The 26,902-nt window shown below is 38.5% G+C and overlaps 1 protein-coding gene across 1 annotated transcript in view; it reads right to left on the bottom strand.

Annotated features, from left to right (window-relative positions):
* LOC126281368 (esterase FE4-like) overlaps positions 1-26,902 on the bottom strand; it is a 134,861-nt gene that overhangs the window by 101,546 nt on the left and 6,413 nt on the right. Inside the window, exon 2 of the mRNA XM_049980325.1 lies at positions 9,936-10,073. Coding sequence (XP_049836282.1) covers positions 9,936-10,073 — 138 coding nt within the window. The remainder of the gene's footprint in view (positions 1-9,935; positions 10,074-26,902) is intronic.

The raw sequence follows: 26,902 nt of genomic DNA, 5'->3' as shown, positions 1-26,902 counted from the left end.
AGAGTAGGAAAAGGGAGAGAAAGAAACATAGTAGGTAAATATAGATTGGGGGTAAGAAATGAAAGAGGAAGCCGTCTGGTAGAATTTTGCACAGAGCATAACTTAATCATAGCTAACACTTGGTTCAAGAATCATAAAAGAAGGTTGCGTACATGGAAGAATCCTGGAGATACTAGAAGGTATCAGACAGATTATATTATGGTAAGACAGAGATTTAAGGACCAGATTTTAAATTGTAAGAAATTTCCAGTGGCAGATATGGACTCTGACCACAATCTATTGGTTATGAACTGTAGATTAAAACTGAAGAAACTGCAAAAAGATGGGAATTTAAGGACATGGGACCTGGATAAACTAACTAAATCAGAGGTTGTACAGAGTTTCAGGGAGAGCATAAGGGAATAGGGGAAAAAATACAGTAGAAGAAGAATGGGTACCTCTGAGGGATGAAGTAGTGAAGGCAGCAGAGGATCAAGTAGGTGAAAAGACGAGGGCTAGTAGAAATCCTTGGGTAACAAAAGAAATATTAAATTTAATTGATGAAAGGAGAAAATATAAAAATGCAGTAAATGAAGCAGGAAAAAAGGAATACAAATGTCCCAAAAATGAGATCGACAGGAAGTACAAAATGGCTAAGCAGGAATGGCTAGAGGACAAATGTAAGGATGTAGAGGCTTATCTCACTAGGGGTAAGAGAGATACTGCCTACAGGAAAATTAAAGAGACCTTTGGAGAAAAGAGAGCCACTTGTATGAATGTCAAGAGCTCAGATGGAAACCCAGTTCTAAGCAAAGATGGGAAAGCAGAAATGTGGAAGGACTATATAGAGGGTCTATACAAGGGTGATGTACTTGAGGACAATATTATGGAAATGGAAGAGGATGTAGATGAAGATGAAATAGGAGATACGATACTGCATGAAGAGTTTGACAGAGCACTGAAAGACCTGAGTCAAAACAAGGCCCCGGGAGTAGACAACATTCCATTAGAACTACTGATGGCCTTGGGAGAGCCAGTACTAACAAAACTATACCATCTGGTGAGCAAGATGTATGAGACAGGCGAAATACCCTCAGACTTCAAGAAGAATATAATAATTCCAATCCCAAAGAAAGCAGGTGTTGACAGATGTGAAAATTACCAAACTATCCGTTTAATAAGTCACAGCTGCAAAATACTAATGTGAATTCTTTACAGACACATGGAAAAACTGGTAGAAGCTGACCTCGGGGAAGGTCAGCTTGGATTCCATAGAAATGGTGGAACACTTGAGGCAACACTGACCTTACGACTTATCTTAAAAGAAAGATTAAGGAAAGGCAAACCTACATTTCTAGCATTTGTAGACTTAGAGAAAGCTTTTGACAATGTTTACTGGAATACTCTCTTTCAAATTCTAAAGGTGGCAGGGGTAAAATACTGGGAGAGAAAGGCTATTTACAATTTGTACAGAAACCAGATGGTAGTTATAAGAGTCGAGGGACATGAAAGGGAAGCAGTGGTTGGAAAGGGAGTGAGACAGGGTTGTAGCCCTTCCCCGATGTTATTCAATCTGTATATTGAGCAAGCAGTGATGGAAACAAATGAAAAATTCAGAGTAGGTATTAAAATCCATGGAGAAGAAATAAAAACTTTGAGGTTTGCCGATGACATTGTAATTCTGTCAGAGGCAGCAAACGACTTGGAAGAGCAGTTGAAAGGAAAGGATAGTTCTTGAAGGGAGGATGTAAGATGAACAAAAGAAAACGAGGATAATGGAATGTAGTCGAATGAAATCGGATGATGCTGAGGGAACTAGATTAGGAAATGAGACACTTCAAGTAGTAAAGGAGTTTTGCTATTTGGGGAACAAAATAACTGATGATGGTTGAAGTAGAGAGGATATAAAATGTAGACTGACAATGACAAGGAAAGCATTTCTGAAGAAGAGAAATTTGTTGACATCGAATATAGGTTTAAGTGTTAGGAAGTCATTTCTCAAAGTATTTGTATGGAGTGTAGCCATGTATTGATGTGAAACATGGATGATAAATAGTTTGGACAAGAAGAGAATAGAAGTTTTTGAAGTGTGGTGTTACAGAAGAATGCTGAAGGTTAGATGGGGTAGATCACATTACTAATGAGGAGGTACTGAATAGGATTGGGGAGAAGAGAAGTTTGTGGCACAACTTGACTAGAAGAAGGGATCGGTTGGTAGGACATGTTCTGAGGCATCAAGGGATCACCCATTTAGTATTAGAGGGCAGCGTGGAGAGTAAAAATCGTAGAGGGAGACCAAGAAATGAATACACTGAGCAGATTCAGAAGGATGTAGGCTGCAGTAGGTACTGGGTGGATAGAGTAGCATGGAGAGCTGCATCAAACCAGCCTCGGGACTGAAGACCACAACAACAACAATCATTTTGTGTGTTACCCCAAAAAATAAGGCCATACCTTACAACCAACTCAAATAACCTGTGGTAAACTACTTTTCTTGCCTCTGTGCTAGTTGAATATGACAGAATCTTCATTGTACAGGTCAGACTGCTTGATTTATTTGCTAATTACTTTATATGTGAAGTCCTGGATCAATTTTGGTCCAGAGTCATTCCTAAAAACTTGACACAGCGTGCTTTCTTCAGTTCTTGGTTTCTATGATTAATGTGGGTTTCATTTGCCTCAGAGGTTTTTGTTTTAAACAACAGTAAATGTGTTTTTCCAAAATTCAGTTGATGCAGCATGCAAGCAGTTGAGTGACCTATCTTTGGAATGCCATCTTTGAGGTTGGTGACAGATAGCACATGGGCCTTCAGTCCTTTGCAAACTTTTGAATTGGAGTGACTGTGTGTTTATGTATAATGATATCAAGCTGATCATTAAAGTGCTTATCTCTACAAGTGGAATCTTAGTGTATTCATTTAAGTCATCATACCTAGTTGGACAAATCCATTTAGTTAGTACTAGATTTCTAAGCTATTCAATAGATTTGTGACAGTTGAGGGAATTTGTTCCAAGTCACTGCTTTCAACAAGGGCAGAAATATCATGCACAAATAAAACTGAGTGTGAATTAATGTTGAGGGGAAAGTCATTTAAGAAACCAAACTACTGCACATACACTGTGACCCTTGATTACAACAGTATCACCAAGAAGACTGCCACAGTGATATGACATCAGATATTTAGTAGCTGAGTTGGCATGAAAGTCAAAGAAGCTGCAGATAATGGAATTTGTATAGTACTTCAGATGTGGATCCTAGTCAAGCACACAGTTTTCTTGTGAATACATCAGTATTCAATTACTTCTATATATATATATATATATATGTATACATATAAAAAGCTTAAAACAAAAGTGTACATCGTTACTCAAATAATAGTTTACATTATATATTATACATTAGTAAAGTGAGAAATTGTGCTTTTATTTATTTGCTGAGACCATGTTCAGTAAGCTTTAGGAGTCTTTTGCACACACATCAAACAGTAAAGTAAGGCCTCATGTGATCTGTCAGTATTGCTACCATTCTTGTGGCTTTCCTGGTGCTGCAGCAGAGAGAATAGCAATAACAGTGGTGTGGTCAACAACAACATGGGATGCGTTGTAACAAAACAGGTACATTCTTTCCATCAGTTGTTACATTTTTCCTCCTCCCAATATCATCAATAATGTTATTTTATGAACATGTGCACAGTATCTAAAATTCCAAAGATTTAGCCAGGGCTTAACCAACACAAGTTTATTATGTATTACAGTCTTTTGGTTACCAGGAGTTAATGAGCCAGCTACTTTGCCTAACACTCACACTAATTAAAAAAAAGATAATTAATTTCACATTTTGTTTTCATTGTTCATATGTAAACTTATACCTAATTGCCAATTTCCTGATAAAGCAGATGAAGAAGATATAGAAATAAGTAAAACATTTATACACTCACTGATGAAAATATGTGCACCCATTTAATTCCGGGGTATTGAAAAAATTGTTACTGAAACATAATCCCATATTTTGGCAACCTAACCAGCATAATGCAATAAAGATTATCACTGTAACTGAAAGTCCTATTTAAACACAACTTGCCCTCTACTATTGAGTTACTCAGATATACAGGGTGCTACAAAAAGGCACGGCCAAACTTTCAGGAAATATTCTTCACACACAAATAAAGAAAAGATGTGGCCATACCATTTTGCAATGCCCTGTATACAGCTTTAATTAAAATTTGTGAAAATCTATAAAAGAACAACAGCTAAAGTCAGGTCTAATTATTGTAATTCTATATAAAAATCTTGTTGAAAGCCATTTTAAGTCAGTCTGCAGTAAGTTGTGGAATGAGTACAACCTGTATCTGAAAATGTGGGATAAGATGTTGCAGACAACGTAGTCCAAAGTACAACCCTGAAAATGTAATCACTTTAATTAGTGAATCAGTGACTGTTTGTTAATGACTGACTGTGAACTTGCAATTAATTTTTTGAACTATGTTGATCTTCTGAAAATATTGCAACAATATGATTAGAATAGGAGCAGTGTTTACTTCCAATAGTTATTTTTTGTGCACATCATCTTTGTATTGCTATGACCATTAGACTTAAAGGACAGGGTTTTAAGAGTACAAGTCTATGACAGTGTTCCTATACATGTTTGCCACATATGAGCTCTAGTGGCTAGTTATGTTTATGTTAGGTTACTGCACTCCAACAATATTCAGGATATTAGTGCAGTATTTGGATAGCTGTTCATCTGTGTGTAATTTAAACAGACTAGTGCTAAACAGTACTTTAGTCAACATCTGAGTCCAAGTAAGATGTTTGAACTGCAAGCTTCTCATGTGGGCAAAATAATTATTACCCATTTCATAAAGACTGACCTCTGACTTTCAGCTCATATTCTGATCACACTGTATGATGAAAATCAATGTGTTATACCCTGCTGGAATTGTGGAAATGTCTAATTTTATTTGGTGTATGAATATTTTATTTGGAAAGGAGGCAGTGTATTTGATAATATTTAAAAGGAAGCGTGCTTTTTCTATCATTTTTTGGTGAGTGTCAAATTTGAGAAGTCGTAAAATTCAGACAGCAATTAGGAGAAAAATGTAGAGAAGCTTCATGTCTTGCATCACCAAAAAAGAGTTCTGGCATGTGACAGAAGTTTGTACTGGACAAGTTTACACAGGGAGTCATAAAAAGAAAAACCAATGACTTCTATGCAAAAAAAGCAGTTTCCAGCAGTGGCAGTCATGGTAAAAGTTGAAGACTGAAGTAGAGGATTTTCCAGATATGAATGAAACAACAATTTAGGACACTTTTTGAAAATTGGGCTTCAGATACAAAAAGTTTAACAATAAACCTATGGTGATGGAAAATAGTCAAGTAGCAAGAAAAAGAGATGAGCTCTTGCAGGAAATAAGACACCTATGCAACACTGGATGAACTATTTATTACAACGATGAGAATTGGTCTGGGGCAAATCATTTAAGAAAGTTTGGTTGACAGGAACAAAAAATCACTTATACACCACAAAATGTACACAATTATTGCAGAGGAAGTGTTCATGAGTGGAATGGATAGAAACAAGGAATTTAAACATTGTCCAGTTCTGGAAAAAGGACTGTAATGTGCCAAATATGAAACAAAGATGGATTCATGCAAAATGCTGGATTATGTTTTATTGGGCAAAAAGGAGGTGCAGGGTATTATTCTGAAACGAATGTCAGAGACTACAAAGAGTGGTTTAGGAGTGTTCTCAAAAAATTATTAAACAAATTTGCGATTGTTTTAGATCAAGCTCCATATCATATGGTATAACTCAGTATCACAAAATCCATCTATGAAATGGAAGAAGGATTCTATTATTGTTGAATGGATGGAAAGCAATAATGTAGAGCTTCCATCTAATGCTGAACCATATGAGGAATTTACTAAAGCTGGGCTACTAGAACATGAGCAACTGTACTTCAGGGCACAGGAATACCTTTTGGAAAGTATATTGCAATCAGTGAACAAGGAAATTAAACTTCTGTGTTTGCCTGGAGCTCACCACAAACTGAACACCATTGAACTTATTTGGTCATTTGTCAAGAACAATGTAGTAAAGTAGAACAAGAATTTTAAAACAAATAATACTTTACAGTTGTGTCTATCCACTCTCAAGAGTGTTACCCAATGTATCTGGAAGAATTCAGTAAGTCATGTAAACAAACCTGTAAACAGTTATGCACAAAGAACCCTCTGTCTTGACAAACCAATAGAATCACATCTGATTCAAGTATATGAGTGCAATGGCAGCAGCTAGACCTCAGCCAGCAGCAAAAGCAATTACAATAGGTTTTATTTCAGACACCATTCTTTAATGCAATATCTATTCGGCTAATCAAGTTTTCCGTCTAATGCTGAAGTGTGCTATCCAAATGTTCATTTATTGTGAGCTGCTTGCATATCAAGCATTTATTTGCAATTTCCCATATTATTTCTCTCTGCTTGTGACAAAAACTGAACATGGCAATACTGTACTGGAATGTGACTATGAAGTTGTTGTTCTTCACTGCTGCATAGGTGCTTATTGCACATTAGAACAGTGGAAGTACACTGGTGTGAAAACTACACCACACCACAGCCTCACATATACTGCAGCTATTGATATAATTGCTTTACAGATGCTTAATTAACAAACATGAGGAATATTCATTAGGAAAGGTGTATAATGCACCCAAAAAAAGTTAAAGCTTCACAATAGTACCTTCTCCATCACAATAGCTAAAATGGTAAGCTAAATCACAGCATCTTGTATTTGACACTATAGTAATGACACAAGTAATCACAAAATAATGAAAATCCATCTGAACAGAACAAGGCTTTATCATTAAGCTGTGCAAAGGAAATTTTTCTATTAATTTCAGTCTGATTTTTATGCATTCCTAGAGTTGACACTCACCAAAAAAGCTATAGAAATTATGGTTTCTCTTGAATATTACCACATATGTCGCCCCTATTTCAACTAAGATGTAATATTCACACATTACATGAAAGTAGATATTTACATGGTTCTTGAAAGGTATAACAAATCGATGTTTGTATTGCATTGTAATTAGAATATGAGCTCAAAATCAGGGGTCAATCATTATGAAATGAATAACAGTAGTATATTGTCGCTATCACTAACTTTTCAGCCAGAAGCACAACCACTGAGGGCATACTTGTACAGATAACGGTTATGCTACAACAGGGGTGGTACAATGTCATCTTTTCAGGTGAGTCTTGGTTCTTAGTACAGCTGTGTATCCCGATTGCATTTCTCATTGTCATATGGGTACATCACCTGGCATGCCACTGGGTACACAACATGATCACCCCTGATTCTCGCAGCTGGTAATTTGGAGAATAGGCCTTACATTTTTGACATGTTAAGGCAGTAGCTGTGCCCAATCTTTGAGGTCTCCATGATGTTATCTTTCAATAAGGTAACGAAAGACTACATGTTGTCTGTTCTGTCCTGAACCTTGATACAGAGGGTCTTTGGTTGCTGCCATCGGCCTCCACATTTTCCACATCTCTCAACCAACACAAATATCTGATCAAAGGTCGCCAACAGAGTGGCACACCATCACTTGCCAGTTGCTATGACTGGTGAACTCTGACACAGAGGTGAAGCGATATGGAACAACATACCCATATCTGTCATCAGACCTCATTCTGACTTGACACCCAGCTAACAATACAACTTCTATCACTGCCAAAGGTGGCATACCTGTGTCATAAACTTTCCACCTTGTATACCTCTAAATCACCTACACACAGTAAAATTCCCTTTCTATACTTCTCCACAGATTGTCCCAGAAACGTGTAAAATGCAGGAAAGTGTAATATGGGAAAGCATAGGAAACACAACAAGCAAAAATGAATAAATTACTATTATTCCCATTCTCTTTATATTATTCAGAATATGAAATTCCGTCTATTTAAAAAATCGTCTATTTAAAACAATCTGAAATAATTGTTTTGGTTTCCTCCACAGTGTACAAAGCGATAATTACAAAGGCAGTAGGTGAGTGCTGACATACACAAATGCATGCAGGTTTCCCACTTCATTCCAATCCTGTTGAATGGTGTAAAAAAAACATGGGCGCGAAAGTCTTTCATGAAACCACATTAAAAATATATTCATGTTCTAATGTGACAATGATAATGATTATAAAATTGCAGTAAATAAAACTTTTAACAAAATACTGGTTAAAACACTGATTATGGTAGTCTTCACAAACAGAGAACCACAGGCACAAAATTTATAGCTTGTTGCTGACAAGAATGTTACTTGGTTCAGGGGCATCCTGGGTGAGAAAAAGGACAGAAATTGTTTCCATGTTATGGACCACATCAAGGAGGAGCATTTCCATCTAACATCATGTCGTATGAACCTAAGATAGCAAGCCTAGTACGGATTAGCGTATGTCATGCGGAAGTAACAATGACTCATGAAACCCCGTTATAGAGATGACTATCTTCAGAAATGGTGTTTATTTGCATAAATGGCTATGAAATTATACTACAGCTGTTGGAATACAATGTTATGAGCAGAAGAAAAGTTGCTACTAGAGTCACTATAATAAGATCAGGCAGTGACTCAGCATACTTTCCTACCAATTCCAAACACTGCAAATTCATAATACAGGTGGCTGAGGCACAATACAACGCCAATGAAAATTTTGGTTCCTTGGCTAGCTCTTTGTTATGTGATCAGTAACAATGTGTGCAGTCTCCATTTTCTGCTTTGTTCCAAGACTACCTTTGAGCAGGAATATGGTGCACTTTTGGCAGAAATCCATATGAAAATCAGTGTTAAAGGTCATGATAACATCAAAGAAAACTTAAAACATGAGAAATGTTGCAACACAGAATTTATAATGGTGGGAAAGCATTGCTTTGAGAGAACAGGACTTCTTTTGGAGCCAAAAAAGAGAATGTAAAAAGTAGGAAACACATAAACTGTGGGAACATAAAAAATGTAGTTTTACTGTATAATCATGTGCTCTTCCTACTGCATTACTAACACAGTATAAATAAAATGCTGTTATTTGCTACACTTTGTCATGTTTCAGTTTTTATAGACAACAGTGTATTTGTAAAGTTAAGTTTTAAATGACTACAAGGAATGTCTAAAACTTGAGACCTAGTGGATTCAGCTTGACATTATTCTCTGCTGGTACAGTTTTGTAAATATCTGTCAGCCAGTTAGAATGCTGAGTGTCAAAGTGGTTTGTTCTATCTGAGAAATGAGATAAACCTGTGGTCATAACTGGACAAAAGAGGTAATTTTGCACATCATTTCAGATGAATGCTTTCCTAGCTAATTATCTTCGGTTCCAAAATTCATGGTGAAACAGATGAAAATACGTAATGAAAATTAGGTTTAACAAAGAAATTTGATGAAAATACATATTGAAAATTATGTTTAACAAAGAAATTTGATTTCATGAATCCAGTGCCTTGTTAGAATCAAATACAGCAAACTAAATGTAAAATCAAACTAACAAACTGTTTTAGCATGAAGGGTATATGTGTAACTTGCTTCTCAGTGGTTAAGGACAAGACTATGAATCCTTTGATCCTTCATATCTTATTGCTACCAATCTGAATTTTACTTCTTGCTGTACTCTGTATGAAATTTATTGAGTTGTATCACGATACAGATTTTTTGAGCTTGATGCGATGTTACATTTTCCTGAATGAACTTGTTGTCATTTCAACACTATCTTGCAGGGTTTAGTAAAGTGCTGTAGTGTTCAAAGAAAGCTTCAGGTTGGCAATTAAGCTACATACAGAACAAACACAACATTCCATCAGTAAAGGGATGTTTGGTTTTCTGCTATAGGCTTTGATTTTATGTCAGATTAGCAATGATGTGCTCTGCATTAACAAATAAAACTTATTAGTTCCTAGTTAACTGAAATGTTTACCTGAGATGTAAAAACATTAAGATATAAGCAGTCTTCTTCTCCAACAACTTTCTGCCTATCATCATCAAGCTGCAGACAGTTAATCTTCAACCGTGATGCATCCCATATGCCTTGCCATGGTTTCACCGGTACAGGTTCCTTCAAGAATAAAAGAACATTAGAGATTTTTTACATAAATTAATTGTGTATCTTGATCATGTGCTCCATCTAGCTAGCTTGGGTAGCTTCAGTGTTTTGGGGACAATACAAAGGAAAGGGTAAACAGATAAGAAGATGTTGCTAGGTGTCAGTCATGAGAAGGAAAAGCCATAATGGTGATTATCAGGTAACTGGATGGAGATGACAGGAAGGAGATGACAGAGTAATTTCAACATTAACACACTTTACCATTTTAAGAACATCATTTAGGAATCTTTGGAAACAGATACACACATCCAGATAAACACATGCAAATAGTCAACAAGGAGCAGTCATTATTAGTGCAAAAATTGGAGTACTCGGCTTGCTAGATAATTGAACATTGTGATGAAGAGCTCTCACAATGAAACTTCCTGGCAGATTAAAACTGTGTGCCAGACTGAGACTCGAACTCGGGTTCTTTGCCTTTCGTGGGCAAGTGCTCTTCCAAGGACAGGGCATGAGTCATGCTTGGGGAAGCTCAGTTGGAAGAGCACTTGCCCATGAAAGGCAAAGGACCCAAGTTTGAGTCTCAGTCCAGCACACAGTTTTAACCTGCCAGGAAGTTTTATATCAGCGCACACTCTGCTGCGGAGTGAAAATCTCATTCTGGAGACAGCTCTCAGAATGCTGTGTGACGTTAGTCAGTCTGGAAATACACAACTTAAGTACTCTTCACAACTTACATGCCACAAATAGGAAATGTCTTAAGCTTCATTAAACAGCTGACATAAGGTTATGCAGACTCAACTAGAGACTAATGGACACTATACTGTTGACTTTCAGTCAGATAATTGTGGTCAAGGACATCTAATGTTGTTGGTGTGTCATAATTTGGGTTATTTCCCATATTAAAGTTCCAAGAACCCATTGGATGTCATAATGCAACAGCATAATTTGTGGACCAAACTACCTTTCATCATTCAAATATGAATCTAATAGCAAATGGTTTATATGAACAGACAGATCAAATGTTGAAAATTAAATATACTAAGTGGGTATTCCAATTAGTCACATATTCAAAATATTTAGAGAAAACTTAAAAGAGAACACAGAATGCACATCATACACAAAAAATTAAATTATTTGTTAAACACTTTCCAACAGCACTTTTATCCCAAATGTTGTAAAAAGAAACAATCAAAACCAACGCAACAGTTTAGACTGCCATACCAAGAATAAAGAAAAAGTAATATGGTGTGTTACTAAACTGGGAAAAAAATAAAACAATGACAAAAGTCAGATTAGATTAGATTAGATTAGATTAATACTTGTTCCATAGATCATGAATACGACAATTCGTAATGATGTGGAATGTGTCAGGTTAATAAAAGATGTCTGTACAAGATATTACATTACACAAAATATTGCATGACACTAATGTTTAAGTTAGTTTTTTTTCCTTCCCCTCCCTTAACTTATATCTAAAAATTCAGCACATAAGTAGAAGGAGTTGTCATCTAGAAACTCTTTTAATTTATTTTTAAATGTTGGTTGACTATCTGTCAGGCTTTTGATGCTGTTTGGTAGGTGACCAAAGACTTTTGTGGCAGCATAATTTACCCTTTTCTGTTCCAAAGTCAGATTTAACCCTGCATAGTGAAGATCATCCTTTCTCCTGGTGTTATAGCTATGCACGCTGCTATTACTTTTGAATTGGGTTGGATTATTAACAACAAATTTCATAAGTGAATATGTATACTGTGAGGTTACTGTGAGGATCCCTAGATCCTTAAATAGATGTCTGCAGGATGACCGTGGGTGGGCTCCAGCAATTATTCTGATTACACGTTTTTGAGCAATGAATACTTTTCTACTCAACGATGAATTACCCCAGAATATGATGCCATATGAAAGCAGTGAATGAAAGTAGGCATAGTAAGCTAATTTACTGAGATTCTTATCACCAAAATAGTAAAACTGAGTTTTTGGACTACAGCTATGACACAAGTAATTACACACAGAAAAAAATTAACTATCAAATACAATGATAACTTCCTCACAGAATGGGAGCAAACATTGAGCCTACTAATAAACATGTAAAAACAAATGCTCCCTGTAGAAATATCTTTTGATGTTCCTTCTTCAGTCCAGTGTGCCTGGTGCTCTGTCTAGTGTCCAATGCACATGTTCACAGACTCAGTACTTGTTCACAGACTCAGTACTTCTTTTTGTGGTGTTCTGTTGCTGCCCCTATTGCATTTTCAGTAACTCCATTGCAGAAAGCCAGGCTCTGCTGAGTTGGTACCCAGTGTGACGACTCTACAGACTCTCTTATAATTCTGTCACCAATATCTGGGGGTCTATACCAGAACCCTTGTTTCAATGTAGGTCATGGAGTAATTAAGTCCCAGACAGTGCCTGGGAATGGCTGATTTAGTTACCAGTCTTAGTCAGATGTGCATCTAATGTTATTTGCATCTTATGGCCACTGTCCTAGTTGTTTGGCCAATGTACAACTTGTCACCTAGGTGAAGTATATTATAAATTCCTGGTTTTCATAGTCCCAGGTCATCCTTCACATTTTCTGTTAATCCTCTTATTTTCATAGATGAACAGAACACCATATGATATTATGCTTCCTAAGAATCAGTGTGTGTAGAATTATAATACAAGACTGTGATCAAATAACCCATCTGCTTTCCTTTTGGCCAGTACATTCAGAAATGACAACTGGCCATCCTTTTCCAGTTCCATGGAGTATGTAATATTTGGGGTGTGTGCATTAAGATGTTCCAGAAACTCACTGAGCCACTCACTACCATGAGGCCACAACACAAAGGTGACATTCACATGCCTTAAGAAGCATGTTGGTTTGAATTTAGCCATCACTAATGCCTCCTTCTCAAAACTCTCCAAGAACATATTGGCAACCAGTGGAGAAAGAGGGCTGCCCATGGCTGCACCTTCTGCCTGCTCATAATCTTGAGCCCATTCCAAAACTAAGTTGAGGTCAATATATTCAAGTCTAATAGAGCATCACTGTATTTCTCTGCAATCAATTCCAATGAGATTCTCAGTGGCATTCTAGTGAACAGGTAAGCAACATCAAAACTGACTATTACTGTGTATCAGATTCTAGTTGCTCTATATGCTGCAATAAGACCTCTGAGTTGCAGATGTGGTGATTAAACTTCCCCACTTATGGGGTGATTACACTTTCTCACATATACGGACAACAGCTTTTTCAAGTACTTAACTGTTGAGTACATTGATGAACCAAAGCTGCTGACAACTGAGTGCAGTGGCATGCCCTCTTTATGTAATTTCTGCAGGCTGTCTTCTCTCAGTAGAACTGATGCTCTCGATCATAGTTGTTTGATGAAATTGTCAGGCATACCAGTTTCCTTCAAGAGAGCCCTGAATGTCTTGCCCACTTTGTCCATAGGATCACATTCCAAAAGTCTGTTTTCAGGATACTCCAGAAGTTGATGCACTTACTCATTACAATCAGCCTCCTGCAAAATGGCTGTGATGTTCCCTTTTCTGCTGGCAACACTATGATGCTGCTGTCTTCCTGGAGTCTCTTAAGACCAAGCCTCGCATCATTTGCGACATTCAATTTTGGAGGCTTTACCTTGCTGAGCACTTTGTAGGCCTCCCAGCAAAATTCTTCTGCCACATTTGGTGGTAGTGTATGGGCTACTTTCTCCACCACACTGATGAAACCTGGAAAGGGCACATCTCTATGAGTTGATGCGAAGTTCTGACATCTGCTGAGTACCTTGAAAGTGGTGTCATCACACTGCTTGCCACTTAGGATAATTACATTGCGAGTGTCCTCCATCTTTATTACTCATAAGGTCAAATTTTGCAGACTGATATGCTGAGGCATTATTCTTGGTCTATTCCTAGAGCCAGTCTACATTGTCCCTATTTTCACCTTTTAAGGAGGCTGCCATATACAGGTGACTGTCTACCTTGTCCCAATTTTCACCTGTTAAAGAGGCTGCCACATACAGGTGGAGGTGTAAAAGCTCCCTGTCAACAACATTTAGCCTACACCATGAATCTCCAATTCTCTCTCTCACAAGTGTCTCACTCACCCGATGTTTTGTCTTGTCCTCCACTCTGGAGTTGATTTGGTTCTTAATCTTGGTGAAAACTGGTACTACTTTGCCATCTATATGCCTCAGAAGAAAACTGAGAGAACTCAGCAGCCTCCCTTTCCTCTGTCGAAGCTTGTCCTGCTTATAGATATTTCAGTACATGTCCTTCCCTTAAAGTATCTGAATATCATTCTTCAGACTTTCCCTGTAATCTATTGACATTTTGAGGTGTCAGGTGTCCTGCCAGGTATCAGTGCCATTCATGCATGATATTTTGACAACACAACTTGTTATCTTAATCAGTGACTGCCCATCAAGTGGAAAAGGCCCAGTACTTATATATATGGCCTTTATCCTGCGTGGTCAGTTACAGGCATTCCATCTGTAGTCTGCTCCCACTAACAGCAGCCTTAGGCATTCCATCTTCAGTCTGGTGCACCAGGTTGAGCTCCGGCATTTTGTTTTGGGTCCTGTGTGATTAACCGCATTCTGGCAGTTCATTTTAGGGCTGGTGTAGTTCCATATGTTCCCTTTGCTGGAGTGGACTGGAGGCAGAATACCTGGAACCAACCAAGGAGGTGTAAGGCTGTAGGTATAAGTACTGGACCAATGTCCCTCAACAAGCCCATCTCAGGTTGTAACTGGTGAAGAAAAAAAGTCATGTTGTAAAAATACTGTGAATGAATGACACTGATATCCGGTAGAATATCTGACATTTAAAGACATCATCATATCACTGGGAAAGTGTGAAGAATTACATCAAGAAACTCTACTGGGAGGAGATGTGCTGAAATACCAAGAAACTGGACAAATTTTGACATTGGTGAGGGAAGGTGCTGAATTCTTTCAGCTCCCTACTCAGATGTCAAGATAGTGACATAGTGTCAGTTTGCACCAGGATTAAGCATCACACCAATCCCAGAGTGGTGTACAACATCAAATGTTGTGTCTACATGACATTTATGAGAGAGAGGATTAAAGATATGCACCATAGGCTAGATGTTGAAGTAGGGAGCTTTTATATCTTCACCCATACATGGCAGCCTGCTTAACAGGGGAAGACTGGCACAGGGTAGGTAGTGCCTCTCTCCATCTCTAATGGAGTGCAGAAAGATGAATTCCCCACCATGCCAGTGAGTGAAATTTGACTGCCTGAGTAAGAAAGCATAGCAGATGGAGGACATTCTCTCACTGTGATTAACCTAAGTGGCAAGCAGTTTGATGAGACCACTTTCAAGGTACTCGGCAGGGAGCTCAACTTCACAATGACTCCTAGAAATTTGCCCATTTCAGGTTTCATCAGTGCACTGTAACAAGTAGCCCAAGATTTCTACCATATATAAGAGAAGAAACCTCCAAAATCGAACACATCAAATAATGGGAAGCTTGCACTCAAGAGACTCTAGAAAGACAGCAACATCACAGCATTTCCAGTGGACAAAGGCAACTCCAGAGTCATTTTGCAGCAGTCTGACTATGATGAGAAAGTGTGTCAACTTCTGAAGGCCCCTGCATACAGACTTTGGAATGTGACCTTATGGACAATGTGGACAAGAAGATCAGGGATCTCTTGAAGGAAACTGGTATGCCTGACAAGGTCATTGCACAACTATGATCAAGAGTGCCAGTTCCAGTGGGACAATATGAGCTGCCAAAAGTACACAAAGAGGGTGTGCTACTGTGCCCAAATGTAGTTTAAACTAGCACATAAATGTACTTGAAATCCAAGTAATTGCAGAAGCAGCTGGTACCATATTAGGGGAAATGTATTCACTGCATCCACACTTCAGAGGATTTCGTGCACCACCTCAAGCAACTACATATCACAGAATTCAATATAATGGTCAGTTTTGATGTCTCTCTGTCCACCAGGGCACCACTGAAGGACACATTGGATCTGTTTTCAAAGGGATAAACTGATCTCAATTTATATTCTGTGTCTCCACTGGCTGCCAATATAATGAGGTGAGAAAAGTCAATGGATAGTGATATGCACATATACAGATGGTGGTAGTATTGTGTACACAAGGTATAAAAGGGCAGTGCATTGGTGGAGTTGTTATTTGTATTCAGGTGATTCACATGGCTGCACAATGGGAATTAACAGACTTTGGATGCTGAATGGTAGTTGGAGCTAGATGCATGGGACACTTCATTTTGGAAGTCATTAGAGAATTCAGTTTTCTGAGATCCACAGTGTCAAGGGCATGCCAAGAATACCAAATTTCAGGCATTGCCTCTCATCAGGGAACAATGGAGTGGTTGATAGCTTTCACTTAATGCAGCAGCATTAGCATAGATATGTTAGTGCTAATACACAACCAACCCTGTGTGATATAACTGCATAAACCCATGTGGGATGTATGATGAACATCAATGTTACGAATGCACAGATAAATTTGGCATTAATGTGCTGTGGTAGCAGATGACCAAACTTAGTCCCTTCACTAACAGCACAACATTGCCTACAGCATCTCTCCTGGGTTTGTGACCATATTTGTTGCACCCTAGATGGCTGTAAAACCGTGGCTTGGTCAGATGAATCCTGATTTCAGTTGGAAAGAAGTGGGTTCAAGTGTGGTGCAGACCCCAAGAAGCCATGGACCCAAGTTGTCAACAAGACACGGTGCAAGCTGGTGGTGGCTAAATAATGGTGTGGGCTGTATTTACATGCAGTGGACCGGGTCCTCTGGTGCAACTGAACTGATCATTGAATGTATATCATTATGTTCACCTACTTGGAGACCACTTGCTCTGATTATTGCATTTCATGTTTCGAAACAATGATAGAATTTTTATGGATGACAATGCGGCATGTCACCAGACCACAATTGTTCTCAACTGGTTTGAAGAACATTCTGGACAATTTGAGCAAATGTTCTGGCCATCCAGGTCACTGACATGAATCCCACTGAATATTTTTGGGACATAATTAAGGGCTCAGTTTGTGCACAAAATCCTGCATCAGCAACACTTTCACAACTACCAGGAGTAGAAGTATGGAACTAGAATTTGGTTGCAATAATTACACATCTGTTGTTTGCAACTGATAAACAATATTTTATTCAAAATAATCTCCATTGATATTTATGCATTTCTCCCATCTCTCTGGCAGACTACGTATACCATGCCAAAAAAACAGTTATTTTTCTGAAGTGAACCAGTCAGTGAGCCATTTTTGTGCATTTTCATATGAACTGAAGCATTGTTCAGCAAGAGTCTGTCCCAGTGATGCAAACAGATGATAGTTGGATGGAGTGAAGTCTGGAGAATAAGTTGCATGCCCTAGTGTTTCCCAACTGAATGTCTTTATCATTTCCCTGATCCGTTTTGCTGTATGTGACGGGGGCGTTATCATGGAGCAACATGACATTGTGTTGCTTTTTTCCAAATTCCGGTCATTTTTCATGCAATTCTCAATTTAAATTAATCATTTGCTGTTAGTAGAGATCAGTGTTAATGCTTGCACCAGGTTTTAGCAGCTCATAATAGATGACACTCTTCTGATCCCACCAAACACAGAGCATTGTGTTCTTTCTGAAGCGATTTGGTCTTGTAGTGGATGTCGATGGTTTGCCTGGATTCACTCATGATTTACAATGCTTAGGATTCTCAAAATATATCAATTTTTCATTATCTGTCACTATACAATGGAGAAAAGACTTTCTTTTGTATCTGGTGAGCAGCATTTCTCAAGTGGTCTTTCGATTTGCTTGCTGTCTTTCATTCAGTTGATTTTCCCACTTTCTGCACCTTTACCATAGCTTTCAAACAAAGAGAAATGGCTTTCTGCACAACATTCAATTGTTCTGCAAGTTCCTGTTGAGTCTGAGTATCATCTTCATCCAATAAGGCCTGCAAATTGTTGTCTTTTTTAACTTTTTCAGTGGTTTCCAGCACTCGTCATTTCTAACATCGAAATCACCACTTTTGAATTTTTTGAATCACTCAAAACACTGTGTTTTCACAAGAGCATGTTTACTGAAAACTTCAACAAGCATTCAGTGTGATTCTGCAGCAGTTTTCTTCAAATGATAACAGAAAACCAATGCTGTCCACAAACTGTAGTTCATAGGCACAAAACTCCACATGTTTACAGGTTTGAAACAGATACCGATGTATGTAACTTGGGTTACTGTGTGTTGACTTTCATCATCAGCCATTACAGGAAACAGGCCCTACACTGATGGCTAGCACCGTCTACAGGGAAATTCCAATTTCACACTTCTACACCTGTACATACAGCTAGAGAGGCATCATGGCTGCATATTTCTGCAGGGGACTTCCAGCAACTTTATGATATTTCCTCACAGCAGGGAGGGGCTCACTGAGTTTCTGGAACATCTTACTGAACACCAACCAATTATTAAGTTCACCATGGAACTGAGAAAGGATGGTCAGTTTCCATTTCTGGATGTACTCATCAAAAAGTGGGCAGATGGGCTGTTTGGCCACAGCGTATATTGTGATCCAGCACACTGATGTATACACTGATTTATGTGTGCAAGCCAGCAGCTGTCAACCACCCAGTTTAAAAGAAAGGAGTTATGGAGACATTGGTCCATAGGGCACACACTTAGACCCAGATACTTTGGTAGTAGAAACAGAGTATCTAAAACCAGAGTTATGCAAGAATGGATACACAGCCAGACATATTCAGAAGGCCTTAGGACAAGCCTCTCTGCCATCTAGGGGAAGAGCAAGATGAGGCAAAGACGGTAGTGTACCTGCCTTATGAAAGATCTGTTTATGACAAAACCAGCAGGATTATCAAGAAGCATAATATAATGTGTACGTTCTGTCCATGTATCAAAATAAGAGGACTACTGAGAAATGAGAAAGATGACCTGGGACTACAAAAACCAAGAACTTATAATATAACTTGCCTGTGAAGCATGCTGTACATTGGCCAAACAACTAGGACAGTGGACATCAAATTCAAAGAACATCAGAGGTACACATAACTAAGACAGGCAAACAAATAAGCCATTGCCCAGTACTGTCTGGAACTCTATCATTCCATGAACTATGATGAAACAAGGGTTCTTGAATAGGCCCCAAGATACTGGAGGAGTGCTATAAGAGAGTCTACAGAAATTAAGGTGATGGAAAATCTCATCACTTGTCATACTGGGTTCCAACTCAGTTTAGACTGGCATCCTGCACTGGAGTTACTGAAAATGCAACAGGGGCATCAATAAGAACTGAGGGTGTGGTCATAGGGGATGAACCACAGACAGAACAACATGTGTACTGGACTGAAGATGAAATGTCGTATGATGCTTCTAGTAGGAGCAGACCACACAGGGAACACCTAGAACTGCACTAGACTGAAACCAGAGCACCACCATGGGTACGGGTACAATGGACCAAAGGCAAAACACCAGTACTTGAGCTGGCACATTGGACCAAAGAGGGAAATGCATAAGAACATTTCTCATGGAAGCAAACTGCAGAGGGAACACCTGTAACTACAGTGGACTGAAAATGGCATGCCTGCACATGGTCAGGTGCACTGGATCAAAGACAGAATGCCAGCACTCAATCTGGTGCACTTGACCAAAGAGGGAATGCCTTAGGCAGCTGCTAGTGGGAGCAGACTGCAAATGAAATAACTGAAACTGGCCATGGAGGGGGAAGGCCGTATAAGTTCTAGACCCGTTCCACTCAATGAACAGTTGCAGGTGACACCTGATGAAGATAATGATTCATGTGAAATATTGTGCTTCAATAATGCTGTTACCTGGAAGAATGCCTGACATCTCAAGACATCATAAGCCACTGTACAGTGCATGGTGGAGGATACCCTGCACTGCTACTAGTCATTTCCTTTCCTGTTCCACTTGTAAACAGAATGAAGAAAAAACGACTGTCAATATGTTTCCATACAAGCCATAATTTCTCTGTCTGATCATCATGGTCCTTATGTGAATGGACATTAGCACCAGTATAATTGTCCTACAGTCACTTCTCTAAACTTTCTCAATAGTGTTCCTAGAAAAGAACATCACCTTCCCTTCATGGAATTCCCATTTGAGTTCCTGAAGCATCTCTATAGTACTAGCGCATTATTCAAACCTACTGGTAACAAATCTAGCAGACCGCCTGTGAATTGCTTTGATGTCTTCCTTCAATCCAACCTGGTGTGGATCCCTAACACTCAAGTACTACTCAAGAATTGGTTGCACTAGTGACCTATACATAGTACCCTTTACAGATGAACCATACTTTTCTAAAATTCTCCTGATATACTGAAGTCAACCATCTGCCTTCCCTACTACAATCCCTATGTGCTTACTCCATTTCATATTGCTCTGCAACATTACACCCAGATATTTAATTAATGTGACTGTGTCCAGCAGCACACTGCTAATGCTGTATTTGAACACCGTGGGCCTGTTTTCCATATTCATTTGCATTAAATTACATTTTTCTACATTAGAGCTAGCAACCATTCAACACACCAATTAGAAATTTAGTCTAAGTCATCTTGTATCCTTCCACAATGACTCAATGATGACAACTTCAAGTACACCACAGCATCATTAGCAAACCACTGCAGATTCTCTCCATGTCTGCCAGATCATTTATGTATACAGAAAATAACAGTGGTCCTAATACACTTCTCTGGAGCACTCCTGATGATACCCTTGTCTTTGATGAACACTTGTCATCAAGGACAATGCACTGGGTTCTGCTACAAAGTCTTCAAGCCACTCACATATCTGGGAATCTAGTCCATGCACTCATTACTTCATTAACAGTCTGCAGTGGAACACTGTCACATGTTTTCAGAAAACTAGAAACATGGAATCTGACTTGCCTTATATCAGGGGTGGGCAAGAGAGCTGTCCGCATGGTTGTCCGTGGCCACTGTGAGCCGTGAGGGTAACGCTAAGCAGTAGTAAGGGCATGTAGTGTGGGTGGCAGAGCTGTGCGATGTGGCTGGCTGCTTGGGTATGCACACAACACAGGGGGCAACCATACCACTAAGAGAGTATTTCGCGCATGCTGCCGAGTATCGACAAGCTAACACACATAATGTAGATGGAGCTCACATACATCTGAGGTCGTTTCTTGCATATGTGGTGTCCATGGACTTGGCACGAGTAGACTGTTATTGGGAGGCCAGCCATATGTGGCACAACATGTGTGTGTGTGTGGGATGTATGTGTAAATCGTACTTATCCAAAATTCATGTATTCTGTGCCATGCAATGGTTGGCCATGTACGGATGAAACACAGTTTCGAACCATTTAACGTGTTCTACTTTCATGGCCACAAATAGGATATAGACATAAACAATTAAGAAACAAACACATTTGTATTGTAAATGATATGTTATATTCATGCAGACGTGTGTAGTTAGGAGGAGGGGTACAATGTGTGAATAGGACATAGGCATTAAGTTACATCAACCTGCATGTTTAAAAAATGATTTTGAACTAGCATCTTGATATTTGGTGTGAAATTACTGGTCAATATGCACAATGCACCAGTCAGATGAACATCAATAAGACTGCTCCCAAGCTTCAATTTTGTCAGTTTCATTATGGAGAAAACACTTTTGCATAAGTATGTTGTTTTGAAAAAACTACACACACAAGCAGCTATTTTAAATAACAATGGAAAGTGCTCATATGGGAAATATTTGTAGAAGGTTTCCAACGTTTCTGCAGTGCAAAACTTCTGCAGCACACGATTGCACTGAAAGTCAATGAGTTCCAACTGAATTTCAGAAGGCACATTTTCAATGTTAACTGCAAAAGGAGTCACAAAAAAGTTGACAACGCATTTCAGTTGATTTAAGTCCTCAAAGCTACTATCAAAAATGCCTTCAAGAGACTGTAGCACTATTACAAACCCATCAAAACTTTCTTTGGGCCTCTCCTGTTCCAAATGGTTTTCACTAACAACTAGTGCAATGCTTGCTAGGCACACAACTGTTGCAGCAGCAACAAAACATTCTTCCACAAATTCTCCATCACCAAAGGGCTGTTCTGTTTTAGCTATTTTAAGAGCTACATGACAGCTTACTGTCATCACTGCATCATTTTGGATGCTGAGGTTTTTGTCCTGTAAATACATACAGGTGAAGGTAAAAGTGATGGTAAATGCATATAACATATTATAAATAACAGTAATAATGTGAATCAGTGTCATAATTATCTACATGTATATGTATGTCTTTCTCCTTTTTCTGCTTCAGTTCAATAAGTCTGGCCGGCCGCGGTGGTCTAGCGGTTCTAGGCGTGCAGTCCGTAACCGCGCAACAGCTACGGTCGCAGGTTCGAATCCTGCCTCGGGCATGGATGTGTGTGATGTCCTTAGGTTAGTTAGGTTTAAGTAGTTCTAAGTTCTAGGGGACTGATGACCACAGCAGTTAAGTCCCATAGTGCTCAGAGCCATTTGAACCATTTGATAAGTTTGGCTTTTCTTTCTTCATTAATCAAACTGGCTCTATCCTTCTCATGAAGCAATTGATAATGTCACTTCACATTGTTCTTCTTCCATGAAGACAATGTTGCATTGCAAATGTAAAACTGAGGCCTGCTTCTTCCCACTGTGAATTGACGACTATAGGTTCCAAGGACTTTTGTTTCAACAATCTTAACTCGTCTTCAGCTATTTTCCACCTACTAGTTCTGTTTTATCACAAACACCAAATGCAGTGTCTGCACAGACAATAGAAATGACAGGAAGTAAACGGACCGAGTGGTTCCGCTCAGTGCAGTGACATGCATGACTGGGCAAGCAGATAGTGGGGTACTGTTGGCCGGCAGAGTGGAGGAGAGCCATGGACAGACCTTGTGGGCATCTGCAAGTGCCCGTGCTCATGAAACGGTATTTACCCAGCCCTGCCTTATAGCCACAGTTCACAGGATACCATGTGAGGAAAAGGGCAAACTGAGATTGGCATGAGCTATTCTTTCTAAAACCATGCTGATTTATGGACAGAAGCTTTTCTGTACCAAGGAAATTTATTATCTTTGAATTGAAAATATTTTCAAGAATTTTGCAGCAGACCAATGTTAAGGATATTGGTCTGTAATTTTGAAGGCCCGTTCTTTCAGCCTTCTTATATACATGAGTTATCTGTGATTTTTTCCAACTTCTGGAACTTTGTGCTGGGAGAGATATTCCTGATAAAGCAAGCTAAGTAAGGAGCCAATGCCATAGGGTACTCTTTGTAAAACCAAATTGGGATTCCATTCGGACATGGCAGCTTATCTTCTTTCAATCTTTGAGTTGTTTCTCTATGTCAGGAATGCTTATTACAATGACCTCCATATAGGAGTCTGCACAATGCTTAAAGGACAGTATGTTAATATGATTCCACTGTGTGAATGAGTTATTAAATTTATTAAATGCAAAATTTAAATTATTTTTTTTTTTTTTTTTTTTTTTTTTTCAACTGCCAAACCGGAATGATTGGACAGAAACCTCAGACCTGCTAAATGATTTTCAGTAGGATCAGAATTTTTTTGAGTTCTCAGGAAGATGTTTTGCTAAGGTATAAAGATGGTAGTTCCTGTATGCTTCATGTACTGACTTTTTTATAGCCAGACAAAATTCTACAACTTTTCCCTGTAGTCATTTGCACTTTCTCTTCTGAACTGATTGCTTCCTCAGCATTTTCTAAATTTCTTTGCTAAACCATGGTGCTTCTTTTCCATCCTTTATCCACTTATGCAGTACATAATTGTACAGAGTATGACTTACAATCCATTTAAACACAGTCAATATGATGACATCACGGCCACTAATCACTATCCCCCAAATGATGTCATTGATAAGGTCAGGCTTGTTTTTAGATATATATTTCCAATGTGTGTGGGCTGTCTAAGTAGCTACTCAAGACAGTGATTGGATAATGTGTTCACAAGTACTTGCAAGACTGTCTCTACCCTCTACAATGAATCCATAGATGTCCCAGTCTATATTCAGCAGGTTAAAGTCAACTCCAACTAATATTGCATCATATGGGTATGTCTACATGACTGACCATACTCTTTCTTTGAATGATTCTAAAACTGTCACAAACAGAATCGGGTGGCCAGTATAAAAAGCTAACAATTAACTTAATTTCATCTAGACCTGTTACACCTAACTAGATAACATCACTGTCACACTCAAATTCACCCTCAATAGAGAAATATTTTAGTGAACTGCAATGATCACTCCCACTCCTATGGCATATAATCTGTCTTTCTGATATACATTTGATGAATTGCTAAATGTCTGTGAGCTTTCTACTTTGTGTTTCAGCCAGCTCTCAGTCTCAAGAATAATTTAAGGGTGAGAGATTTCCTAGAGTGCAGTAAATTCAGAAACTACATTACGAACATGTCAACAATTTACGGATAAAAGTTTGACAGTAAAAGTGTTATAATTATGAGCACAGTCCGGTTACATTACATGTGTGTCATATGGCAAGTGTTCATTAGAGTACATCAAACTACCACCTAGCCTAAAAAGGCGCCATGTATACTCAACATGTACTCTGCTACCCGACTAGCTGTGTAGTGCACCACTGACCTATCCAATTCCCCTTTCACTCAGAAAAACACCAAGTGGTGTGAGTACATACATCTGTAGCACTGTGGGAAAGACATGCCAGCATGCTTAAACACACCCATTACATACAGCTGGTCCTATGATATGCAGAACTACTAGGGGTAAACCAAATAAAAAAATGGTTCACCACAAAAAAAGTAAAAAAGCAAGAGATGAACTGACTGAATTCTTTGAAACAAATCAGAAAGGAAAAGGTCTGGTCATGCATGGGGCTTACAAGTATAAGAAGAAAGCATACACTAGGATGATATGAGAAGCAAAGGCCAGCCCCCAAAATTTGAAATACAGTCCTCTTTTAACATTTATAAAACAGTCTGGAACTATATAAATGAAAATAGAAAAGAATCACATGCCTTGAAAGATATAAATATAGCACTGACAAGGGAAGGGAATGAAGTGACTGATCCACAACAAGTGTGCAATACTTTCAACCAGCACTATATAGCTATAGTGCAGAAACTTCTCAGAAAAACATATCAGTACCAAAAAGAATGGAGAGTCCCAAAAAGGTAGTGAAGGGTTTATATCTCCTTCCTACAGATGAATCAGAAATTCTTAAAAAAATTGGAGCACTAGAAACTAAAAATACAGGTCTGGATGGCATCTCAGCAAACACTATTCTAGGTATCTAGCTAAACCTCTAGCATTACTGATAAATTTAGTAATGAAGCAAGGAGTATTCCCAAAATGTTTAAAGATGAGTAACATTGTGTCAGTATTCAAAGGAGGGGATAAAGAAGACCCAGGAAACTATAGACCCGTAATGATTACACCTGTTCTGCCTAAAATAATATGATTAAAGATAGATTACAAACTTCATAAAGAAGCATAACATCTTAAATAAGGCACAATGGATTTAGAAAGGGTAGGTCCACCAAGACTGCAGCAACAAATTTCATAACACATATCAGTGAGGCATTGGATCAACAAAAGAAAATATCTAGTGTCTGTGTAGACTTTTCAAAAGCTTTTGACTGTGGCTCTTCTACAGAAACTGGAATGCTATGACATAAGAATTACAAAAACATTTGTTGAAAACAGACAACAGTTTGTGGAAATAAAGCATAAATCTGGAAATACAGAGAGAAATATCTACTCTGATTTTCTGCAGGTAAAATATGGAGTAGCTCAGGGTTCAATACTACAACCTCTGCTCTTTATATTAAATATAAATGATATTTTCACTGCTGTAAATGAAAAAGTTATCATGTATGCCGATGACACAACTTTATTAATATGTAGTGCCTCAGTGAAGGAGTTGGAAAAAAGAGCCAGTGCGAACTTGTAAATGGCAGAAAGGCATTTTACAGAAAATAACTTATTGATCAACAGGAAGAAGACTATGTGCACAAATTCCAAAACAAACAGAGTTTCTGGGTACAGACATAGAAAATTTTCTGATATGGGAAAAACACATTGGCAGGATCTGTTCCAAAATAAGTACAAACATATTTTTAATGAAAAAAATGGGCTACACGGTGGACCTAGGAAACCTTGCTTAAAATGTACTATGGACTTATTTTCCCATACATATTGTACTGTATTCCAATATGGGGTGGTGCAGCAGATGTGCATATCCAAAGAATCCTAAAACTTCAAAAGATAGCCGTTAGATGCATAGCTAAACTGTCGCCACAGGAATCCTGCAAAAACAAATTCAAGGAATTGAGAAAATTAACACATTTTCGGCAAAAGATTGAAAATGACAGACAGGGACCCTACAATTACAAGAAGCTTATTTTATAATGGACTACCATCTAGCTTCAAGAGCATAAAGGAACTGAGCACCTTCAAAAGAAAACAAAGGGAGCACCTCAACTCTGGATACTGCATTAGCTAGATAATGTTGGTCATGCACTGTTACGGAATTTCATCATTCTTGTCTTGCAAAGAAGTGCCAAAGGGTATGAGGCAGTCATGTTCCTCCAACCACTTCTCGCCTGTGAGTAATTCTGGCATAAGTGCTAACAGAAAGCGCTGATTATGCACAGCACTATGTTTTCTTTCGTTGTGGCTTCTTTAGTGATTTGTTTTATAGTTTTTTAATATTATTCTGTGCAGTATCAAAGGTGTTTAATACTTATGTCATTATCTAGAATATTGGCACTTAAGCATATGTCAACTACAGTCTCTTAACTCTTCCTCTTTTTAACCATCTGACTT

This window comes from Schistocerca gregaria, chromosome 1, assembly GCF_023897955.1.
Source record: "Schistocerca gregaria isolate iqSchGreg1 chromosome 1, iqSchGreg1.2, whole genome shotgun sequence".
NCBI classification, from domain to species: domain Eukaryota; kingdom Metazoa; phylum Arthropoda; class Insecta; order Orthoptera; family Acrididae; genus Schistocerca; species Schistocerca gregaria.
The sequence above is the reverse complement of the archived record's forward strand: the minus strand, read 5'-3'. Positions and strand labels throughout refer to the sequence as shown.